General features: G+C 36.7%; 1 protein-coding gene and 1 pseudogene across 2 annotated transcripts in view; both read right to left on the bottom strand.

The window, feature by feature from the left end:
- Positions 1 to 4,582: 4,582 nt before the first annotated feature.
- LOC308616350 (17S U2 SnRNP complex component HTATSF1-like) lies at positions 4,583 to 6,884 on the bottom strand (annotated as a pseudogene). Its single transcript has one exon. The product of its transcript is annotated as a 17S U2 SnRNP complex component HTATSF1-like (transcript).
- Positions 6,885 to 7,628: 744 nt separating this feature from the next.
- Positions 7,629 to 10,969, bottom strand: part of SLC27A6 (solute carrier family 27 member 6) — a 58,867-nt gene continuing 55,526 nt past the window's right edge. The window contains exon 10 of the mRNA XM_081232441.1: positions 7,629 to 8,212. Within this exon, the coding sequence (XP_081088567.1) occupies positions 8,036 to 8,212 (177 nt within the window). The 3' untranslated portion in view covers positions 7,629 to 8,035. The remainder of the gene's footprint in view (positions 8,213 to 10,969) is intronic.

The following is a 10,969-nucleotide window of genomic DNA, read 5'->3' as shown; positions in this document are numbered from 1 at the left end:
TGGAATAGTTTCAGAAGTCTATGTGTTAACTCTTCTCTGATTGTTTGATAGAATTTGCCTGTGAAGCCATCTGGTCCTGGACTTTTTTTTGTTGAAAGTTTTTTAATCACAGTTTCAATTTCAGTACTTGTGATTGGCCTGTTCACATTTTCTATTTCTACATGGTTCAATCTTGGAAGATTGTACCTTTCTAAGAATTTGTCCATTTCTTCTAGGTTGTCCATTTTATTGGCATATAGTTGCTTGTAGTAGTCTCTTATGATCCTCTTGATGAGTCTGGCTAGAGGTTTATCAATTTTGTTTATCTTTTCAAAGAACCAGCTTTTAGTTTCATTTTTCTTTTTTATTATTTTCTTCATCTCTATTTCATTTATTTCTGCTCTGATCTTTATGATTTCTTTCCTTTTACTAGCTATGGGTTTTGTTTGTTCTTCTTTCTCTATTTGCTTTAGGTGTAAGGTTAGGATATTTGAGATTTTTCTTGTTTCCTGAGGTAAGACTATATTGCTATAAACTTCCCTCTTAAAACTGATTTGCTGCATCCCATAGGTTTTGGATCATTGTGCCTTCATTTTCATCTGTCTCTAGGTATTTTTTGATGTCCTCTTTGACTTCTTCAGTGATCCATTGGTTGTTTAGTAGTATATTGTTTAGCCTCCACGTGTTTGTGTTTTTTACAGTTTTTTTTTCTTGTAGTTGATTTCTAATCTCATAGCTTTATGGTAGGAAAAGATGCTTGATATGATTTCAATTTTCTTAAATTTACTGAGGCTTGCTTTGTGGACCAGCATTTGATCAATCCTGGAGAATGTTCCATATGCACTTGAGCAGAATATGTATTCTGCTTTTAGAATGGAATGCTCTTTAAATATCAATTAATTCCATTTGGTCTGAAGTTTCATTTAAGGCCTGTGTTTCCTTATTGATTTTCTGTCTGGATGAGATGTCCACTGATTTAACTGGGGTGTTAAAACTCCCCCACTATTATTGTGTTACTGTCACTTTGTCCTTTTATGGCTGTTAGTATCTGCCTTATGTATTGAGGCACTCTTATGTTGGGTGCCTATATATTAACAATTGTTATATCTTCTTCTTGGATTGATCCCTTGATCATTATGTAATTTCCTTCTTTGTCCCTTGTAACAGTCTTTATTTTAAAATCTATTTTGTCTGATATGAGTATTGCTATTCCAGCTTTATTTTGGTTTCCATTTGCACGGAAGAACTTTCTCCATCCCCTCACTTTCAGTTTGTATGTGTCCCTAGATCTAAAGTGGGTCTCTTGTAGACAGTGTACAAAATAAGACAGGTCTTATATTTTGTATCCATTCAGCCAGTCTACGTCTCTTGGTTGAAGCATTTAATCCATGTATATTTAAGGTAATTATCAATATGTATGTTCTTATTGCCATTTTGTTAATTGTTTTGGATGTGTTTTTGTAGGTCTTTTTTCTTACCTTCCTCTTTTGTTCTCTTCTCTTGTGATTTGATGACTAACTTTAGTGTGGTATTTGGATGCCCTTTTATTTTTTTGTGTGTGCATCTATTATAGATTTTCAGTTTGCAGTTACCATGAGGTTTTGATGTGGCCGTCTATATATAAACAAGATTGTTTTCAGTTGCTGGTCTTTTAATTTCAGATGCATTTCCAATATCCTACGTTGTGCTTTCCTCATCTCACAATTGCTTGTTTTGATATCATATTTGTGTGTGAATGATTTCCTTCCTTTATTGTATGGTTGGCTTTATCAGTGAGCTTTTCTATTCATTATTTTCTTGTTTCTAGTTGTGGCCTTTTCTTTTTCACCTAGAGAATTTCCTTTAGTATTTGTTGCAAAACTGGTCTGGTGGTGCTGAATTCAGTTAGCTTTTGCTTGTCTGTAAAGCTTCTGATTTCTCTGTCAAATCTGAATGAGAGCCTTGCTGGGTAGAGTATTCTTGGTTGTAGATTCTACCCCTTCATCACTTTATATTGTGCCATTCCCTTCTGGCCTGCAGAGTTTCTGCTGAGAAATTGGCCAATAACCTTATGGGAGTTCCCTTGTATGTTATTTTTGCTTTTCCCTTGTTGCTTTTAATATTTTTTCGTTGTCTTTATTTTTTGTCAGTTCGATTACTATGTGTCTCAGTGTGTTCCTCCTTGGGTATATCCTGCTTGGGACTCTCTCTGGACTTGGGTGACTGTTTCCTTTCCCATGTTAGGGAAGTTTTCAGCTATTATCTCTTCAAATACTTTCTCAGGTCCTTTCTCCCACTCTTTTCCTTCTGGGACCCCTATCATGCAATTGTTGGTGTGTTTAATTTTGTCCCAGATATCTCTTAGACTGTCTCCATTCCTTTTCATTCTTTTTGCTTTATTCTGTTCTGTAGCAGTGAATTCCACCATTCTGTCTTCCAGCTCACTTCTCCGTTCTTCTGCCTCAGTTACTCTGCTTTTGATTCCTTCTAGTGCATTTTTCATTTCAGTTATTGTATTGTTCATCTGTTTGTTTGTTCTTTAGTTGTTTTAGGTCTTTGTTAAACATTTCTTGTATTTTCTCTATCTGTGCCTCTATCTTTTTCTGAGATCTTGGATCATAGTCAGTATCATTACTTTGTATTCTTTTTCCAGTAGATTGCCTATCTCCACTTCACTTAGTTGTTCTTCTGGAGTTTTATCTTGTTCCTTCATCTAGGATATATTCCTCTGCGGTCTCATTTTGTCTGGCTTTCTGTGATTGTGGTTTCCATTCTTCAGGCTGCAAGGTTGTAGTTTGTCTTACTTCTGCTGTCTTCCCCTGGTGGATGAGGCTGTCTAAGAGGCTTGTGCAGGCTTCCATTCGGGAGGGACTGGTTTCTGCCCACTGGTAGGTGGAGTTGGGTCTTATCCCTCTGGTGGGCAGGGCTGAGTCATGGAGTGTGTCAATCAGGCAGCTGTGTGCTCAGAAACACTTTAAGCAGCCTGTCTGCTGATGGGTGGGGCTGTGTTCTTGCCCTGTTGGTTGTTTAACCTGAGGTGTCCCAACACTGGAGCCTACAGGCTACTGTGTTGGGCTAGGTCTTGTTGAGAAAATGGTGGCCTCCAAGAGGGCTCACACCAATGAGTATTCCCCAGAATTACTGCTGCCAGTGTCCTTGTCCCTGCAGCTAACCACAGCCACCCCCCCCACCTCCACAGGAGACCCTCCAGTACTACCAGGTAGGTCTTGCCCTGTCTCTTATGAGTTCACTGCTTTTTTCCCTGGGTTTTGGTGCATATGAGACCCTGTGTGGACCCTCCAAGAGTGGAGTTTCTGTTTCCCCCAGTCCTGTGGAATTCCTGTGATCTAACCCTGATGGACTTCAAAGCTAGATTCTTTGGGGGCTCCTCCTCCAATTGCCAGACCCCCAGGCTGGGGAGCCTGACATGTGGCTCAGAACTTTTACTCCTGTGGGAGAACTTCTGTGGTATAATTATTTTCCAGTTTGTGGGTCATCCACCTGGCATGTATGGAATTGGATTTTATCGTGATTGCACCCCTCTTACAGTCTCATTGTAGCTTCTTCTTTGTCTTTGGATGTAGGGTATCTTTTTTTGGTAGGTTCCAGTGTTTTTTGTTGATGGTTTTCAGCATTTAATTTTGATTTTGGTGTTTCTTCAAGAAGAGGTGGGCTCATGTCCTTCTGCTCCACAATCTTGTCTCCCAATCTAGTCTCCAAAGATTTTAAAGAGCTATGAATTAGTAAAAAAAGTTCATTCAGATTTATAGCATTTTAATCTAAATTAAAAATATAAAGTCAAAACAGTTTTTTAATGGGAAAGGTAAAGAACAGCCAGATCATCAATATAAAAATTAAATGCCAATTTCTTCATTTACTTAATACTTTTTTAATAAAGACAATTAATCCATTCTCATTTATATAGTGGTAACATGGATATCCTTAGATTTATTTAACTTTTTCTATTTCTATTCATTAAAAAAATTTCTTTCTCTTAAAATTATGGATTTTTGCAAAACTGATATTCTCTTTCATTTTTTTTTCATTTGAAAGTGTGACCTTTTATTTCTATGCCACTTATGGTTAACCTTTACATTTAAAAAATGTTTTAACTTTATAACACATGTTTTCCTAACAATGACAAAAAGGAACTATCTGCAACTTCTTTTCCCACCAAAATAAACTTTTTAGCATGTGGAGGCAACATGAGGCAAAGTCAACTTTACTTCTGGTTGTACAGAGAATTAGGTTTATGGGCAAAGGAGTTTGCTGCTGGGTCCTACTCTACTTCCTTTATTTTTTTCATATTAACAACTTATTTTTTATTTTTGAATATCACAAACTTCAATCAGAATACTTTAAAAAATATTATTCTGTATGCGCTTAACAAATTTGACAAAGGGCAAGGATCCAGTTGACTTGTATTATGCTATGAAGTTTGAACTGAATAGCCAATTCACATATATTTAAAATTGTTAAGTACAGGTAACCATGAATACTTCACTGCATTAATCTGATGGCATCCTACCTCTATGCACACGTTCATGTAACACTACTAGTAATTACCCTGGAGCAGAGGCAAAATGGAGATGGAGGAATTGCCCTACAAAGCAAGTTTAAGGGATTAAACAGCGTCGTCATCATCGTCATCACTACTGAGGACAAAGCTGCTGCCTGTGGACCGGGGCGCCCTTCCTCCTTAGCATTCCCCAAACCACCTGCAGTCCCTCTCTCATCGGAATCTTCAAACAACTTGTCACTGGAATTGTCATCAAACAACTTCTCGGTGGAATCGTCATCTTTGAACATCTTTTCATCTATGTCTTCATCTTCCTTTACATCTACATCTTCCTCATCTTCTTTTCCATCTGAATCTTCAAACACCTTTTCATCTGCATCGTCTTCTTCATCTTTTTCATTTGCATCTCCCAGCCCCTTTTCTTCTGAATCTTCTTCATCCTCCTTTTCATCCGACTCATCGTCAAATACTTTTTCATGTTTCTTCCTTCTCATCTGACTCTTCATCAAATTCCTTCTCAGAGCCTTCTTCATCAAACACTTTCCTGGAGCTGTCATCTTTGAATTCTGATTTTTCAGAGTCATTTTCTTCTAACTCTTCTTCAGAAACATTTTCATTACATTCCTTTTCAGAGCCCTCTTCCTCAAAACCTTTCTCAAGGCCGTTTTCTTTTAACTCTTTTTTCAGAGTCATCTTCAAACTGCTTTTCTGAGCACTCTTCAGACCCTTGTTCTGAGCTGTTGTCTTCAGCTGCCTTTTGGGGGCTGGCCTCCTCCTCAGACTCCTGCTCAAGGCCATTCTCATCAGGATCCGTTTTGGGTCTCTTCTTTTTGGACTCTCATTCAGGGCCATTCTTTTTTGACTATTTTTTAGTACTACCCTCTTCATGCTATATCTCAGGGCTGCCTTCTCTGGACTCTCCATTGGAGAAGTCTTCTTCATGCTCTCTTTTGGGACAGCCTTCCTCAAAGTCTCTTTCGAGGCAGCTCTCTTCAGATTCTTTTTGGGGAAAACCTTCTTCAGCCTCTTTTTCAGGGCCACTTCTTTTAGCGTCTTTTTCAGAAGCAACTTCTTCATCCTCTTCCCTATCTTCTGTTTTCTCAAACTTCTTTTCATCTATAAGTTCTTCAAATGCCATTTCAGTTGCGGCTTCTTGAACATTCATTTGAGATGTGCCAGGATGCTCTGAAAAATGCCTAACTCTAGAAGGCCCCACCCTTCTGGAGCACAGATGGAATCTGAAAGCCGAAGGCCTCTGTTGGCCTCGGGAGTGTTGAGGAAAGCCTCCCATCCTCTCAGCCTTTCCTCCCTTTCTCTTGTGGTCTCCTCCACCTGATAATCTGTAGTCCCATCCCACACTTGGGCAGTGATTTGATGGCCACCAAACCACATTCCATTGAGGGTTTGAATACAATAACCAGCTTCCTCCGGATCCCTAAAGGACACAGAGGCCAGACCATGAGGGTGCCTATCAAAGAGAAGGAGCTTCCTAATTTGTCCAAACTTTGAACACTTTACTTGAAGGTCTTCTCTGATCTCGTTTGGCACCAGTGGATCATCCTCAAAATCCATATGATGAAACATTTTTGATGATGACAACTTGCTCATGGTGTATTCAGGATTGGCCAGCTCTTCTCTAAGGTCTCCAATCCAACTGCTTTTGTTGCATAGACAACTTTTTCTTGAAGTCTTTGTACTTCTTCTTCTGCTTTGAGGTGTCATATTCCCCTTTCAGTTGAAACTTTGCCACATCCATGTGTAATTTGTAGTCTCTAATTTCATCTTCATCCAAAAGTTTTAATGCGAGATCCACAGATTCTCTCTTCATATAACAGCAAAGTCCATCTCCTTTAAGATTTCCTTGATTATCTTTGTAAAGCTTGACCTTAAACTCTTCTGTTTGAAGATCTCTCATAATAATGCAAAACTTGGACATGAGCTGTATAAATTCATCCACTGTAATGTCTGGAGGCAAATCAGACACATATACATTTGTGTTTCTGTCTTCTTCAACATGAAACCATCCTGATTCAGCCTTTCTCTTTTCTCCCCTCTTTTTGGGATAACTGGGTTCGGGAGTTTTTCTTTGTGGAGGTTCTTCTGTAGTCCTAGCACTGACATCTTGGACACTCGCAGTAGAACTAGATGCACCATCATTAGAAAATCCATAATTGGCCTGATATGTAGCAATAAAATCTTCAGTGATCTTGGGGAACCAAGCCTTCTTGTCCAGGTCCCATTCATATGGGGTGTCAGTCAGCTGCTGCCCGCAAGAATCAGTTTCTCCACTGGGATCTTTCTGGGTATCACAGTCCTTGGTGTCTCCATACAATTCTTGCATTCGCAACTGCTCATCAAACTCGTCATTCGCATCCAAGTTGTTGCCACTCATGTTGCCAACTCAGCCTAGGGGCAGGGTCCAGGTGAGCGAAGAGGCCAAGCTGATGCTGGTTCACCCTGCCAGGTCTTGCTGCTGCTGCTCAATCCAGAACACGGCAGGAGCGCAAACACGAGCTGCTGCCACCGATTGGGTCTGAGACGACTGCGGCTCCCGTGGCAACGTCCAGAAACCACTTGAAAATGGAGGCCCACTTAGGCTGATGCAGTCGCCATTGTCCCCTACCCTGCTTCTTAGTCCAGCTCCACCACCCCCTCCCATGGAAGTTAGCTCACTTTGGTAAGAGAGTCTCTTAAATGTTTTTGGCTTGAGGCAAACACTGGAGGCTCGTGCTTCCACACGGAGATAAGTACCATTGTGCTTATTACACTATCCTTATGATACATTTCCCAGTTAACTACTCAAAAACCTGTTCACACTCAAAGCCTTTATGCCTCTGATCTTAGTGTTCACACATGGGTCCTAGTCTAGTCTATTCTTTCCCTGTACTATTAGTGGTTCCTACAGCTCTGTAGCATCAATTTAGCATCAATTTGATCCCATTTATATATCTTCCCAAGATTCCTAAATGCTTTGGGCTTACCAGTTTTCGTGCTTTGTTGTTTCATATTTTTACATTTCTTCTAGCATCTTAATGTGAGTTTAGGATAAGGGAGACAGGAGCGCATACCTTCCTTTGAATGAATATTTACCATTTTTAATTTACAAATTTTTAAATTTATAATTCAAAACACCAAAACAAAACTTCAAAACTCATATTAATAAAGATGGTTTTATTGAGTTATAGGACAGGGCACATAAAAATCAAATATTTGATTAAAATTTAACCCTTTACTCAAAACTAGAAATTTTAAATATTAATAAGTAAATTTTTTAGCAGATGTCTAAATTGTTAACCACTTATTAATTATTTAAAAACTTTAAGGCAGATATTTACTTATGCACTGAATCCCAAATAGGTAAAAAGAATAATCACCCAAAGTTTGTTATCAATTAAAACAAATTAAAGTTAGTACTTAATTAAAGAAAAATTGTTGCAAGTTAAGGAAATATAGCACATGCTTAATGTCAGTTCCCTCTCCCCATTTCATATTAAAGAATCACATACTCTCCTTTCACTTCTCCTAAGCAGCATAGGAAAATCCCATATATAAAAAAGCTTAAAGTTTAATCTTCCCTAATATTATCTGATCATAAATTTCTTTGGTCAATGGAATGTATGATTTTTTCAACTTATCCATGAAGTAAAGTGGATCAGAAATTTTCAATGGACTAAATCCTTCTTCCACCAACCGAAACTTCTGTAGTTTGAATGTTCCTGTTGTTTCCATCTTTTCCTATAAAACAGTGACCAGGATTAGTGGAGTCAGTCAATATTATGTATAATATACAAATAAAATATTCAACAATATAGACTGTAATATTTAATTATAACATTTTTATATCCAGTGACCATCTCTATTTTCACTACTAATAATTTAACATTAGAAATTTTAAAATGCTCTTTGGAACATTTAAATCTTTACCTTGATTTTCCTGTGAGCTTCATTCAACATATAAGAATTATCAATATAGTTAATAACTGATTACAAATATGTCTAAAACGTATAGGTTTATTTCTTCAATCCAATGTCAAGGCAATATTATGTACAAAGAATGCTACTAGACGGCAAGAAGATAAAAGCGATAAAAGACAGCAATCTATTCCATAAGGCAGAATACTGCAAAAACCAGAGGGGGTAAGGAATGATCTAAAACTTGGGTTCCCAAACTATGCACTGAGGTGCTTCATAGTACCTCAGTGAATTGCCAGAGTCCCCATAGGATATTTAAAAATTTCAAGGTAAACCCAGTGACATCTGTTGTCACACTACCAACTACTTGGTCAAGGTAGTTCAGTTTCAATATTAGTTTCTGATACATTCTTTTCAATGACGTCATGTCTTTGAGAAACAGGGTTTTTTGTGGTTGCTATGACAAAAAGCAAGTATAACCAAAAATGAAGGTGGAATATGGAATTAGTCTGGCCCTGTTCAGCACAATCTAATTCCAACATTTGAGGAGCTGTGCAATGCCCAACTTACATCTCCTTAATACATGTGGTTATTTAAATATGAAATAAAAGCATTTTTCTTTCCATTTATATGCATTATTTTTTCAAACAGCAACTAATTTATTAGACCTAAATAGTTATTTTGCATTGCCCTAAGTACTGAATAAATGAATGTTTAGGTATTTGTTTTGGCCCAAGAGTGCCATGAAATAATTACTAAGACACTAAAGATGTTATGAATCGAGAAAGTTTAAGAATCTTTGCTTTAAGGAATTTAAAGGAGACAAGGATATTATCTCTGTGGTAGTTTCAGGCATAGGGAAGCAACCTTGCTTTAAGTCAGATGACAGACAGGGTCCATACAAGGTTCTATGAGTAGTTTGAGCATTTTTATGCATCCTTCTGAATGAATGCAACTAAGTCAACTTTTCTTTGAACCTTCTTCCTTGATCTCATCCTCTACCCAACACTGTCATCACAGAATGAGTTGTAACTGTGGAAAAACACATATTCTTTTCTCTTTTTAAAAAAATTAGTTCCCATTATACAATTTGACAGTCTGCCTTCTTTAAAAAATAATTATTCCCGGTATGTTTCTCCAGGTTAGGTAATTTTCATCAAAATGGCAATTTTTAATGGTCTCATAAGATCTCATCTAATTATAATATGTTAATTAACCTTACTCTTATTCTTGAACCTATATAGAGAATATTTAAAACTTTTACTACATAAATAATAACATTTTATATATAACATTTGTGCATCTTTAATTATGTCCTAAGGGTAAATTTCTGGAAATGAAATTACTAAATCAAAATATATGCAAATTCTAAGAGCGTGATCACATATTTACCAAATTATTTTTGAGAGAGATGATAACAATTTGTGTTCCCAGAAGCAAAATGAAAGGACCAGTTTAATTTCATCTCAGCCATACTGAGTAATATCACATTTAAAAATTTTTTGTAAATTTATTGTCAAAAAGAATCCTTTTTAAATTTGTGCTAAACAGATTTTTAATAAGATAGTTGTCTTATTCATTTTGTCAGAAGTAACTTATGTTTGCATTTTTTATATCAGATCATTATAATTTATTTATTAAATAATTTTAGTGCCAACTAAGTGTCATTCATTGTGCTAACTATAGCAAATACTGTAATAAACGTAACACTCATGGGCCAAGTTTTTTTAGGTGTTTAATGATCCTAAAATATTTTCTAAATTTGTACAAGACTGATTTAATCTTACAGAGGGGTCCTATGACAAAATATTTCTTTTACTTAATGACAGTGAATTTTAAGTTGCCCTTGGAGGAAAATGTTTAAAATATTATTTGATCCATCAACTTTCTACTCTACTAAGAATTAAAATCCATTCTTTCTGGGGCAAGATGGGAGGGGCAGGAGGGAGCTGGGGGTGGTTATAAAAGGGTAACGTGTGGGAGCCTTGTGGTGGTGGAATTGTCCATATCTTGACTATGGTCATTGATACATGAAGCTACACAGGTAATAAAAATGTAAGAGCTTAATACACACATACACACAAATGAGTACAAGTAAAACAGAGGAAATTTTAATAAAATGAGTGGATTGTATCAATGTCAATATCCTGGTTGTAATCATTTACACAGGATCTCTCTGTATTGTTTCTTACAAATGCATGTGAATCTACAATTATTTCAAAAATTTCAATTAAAACCGTGTTACTTCTTTTTCATATTTAGCTACCTTTATTATTTCAGAGGACTGCTATGAAAATAATCTGACACAATATATGTAAAAGCTCTTAAAATATTATGTAAATGGAATATGTATTCATGACAGTTTAGATGATGTGTCTCATTGGCCAAGCAGTGACTTGGCCACAAGGATTACCCAGCAAATGCTTTAAAAAAGAATATTAAGTCAGCTATTGCTCTATCAGGGATGTAACAGTGATATGACAAACATATCCAGAAAAGTTCTATGTGATTGGATGTTAAGAGATGATGAGGACTAGCTTTGGGAAATTATATTTGAGGCACAATATTAAATGAATAAAT

Source organism: Mesoplodon bidens (assembly GCF_964165515.1).
Source record: "Mesoplodon bidens genome assembly, chromosome: 4".
In the NCBI taxonomy this organism is placed as follows: domain Eukaryota; kingdom Metazoa; phylum Chordata; class Mammalia; order Artiodactyla; family Ziphiidae; genus Mesoplodon; species Mesoplodon bidens.
The sequence above is the reverse complement of the archived record's forward strand: the minus strand, read 5'-3'. Positions and strand labels throughout refer to the sequence as shown.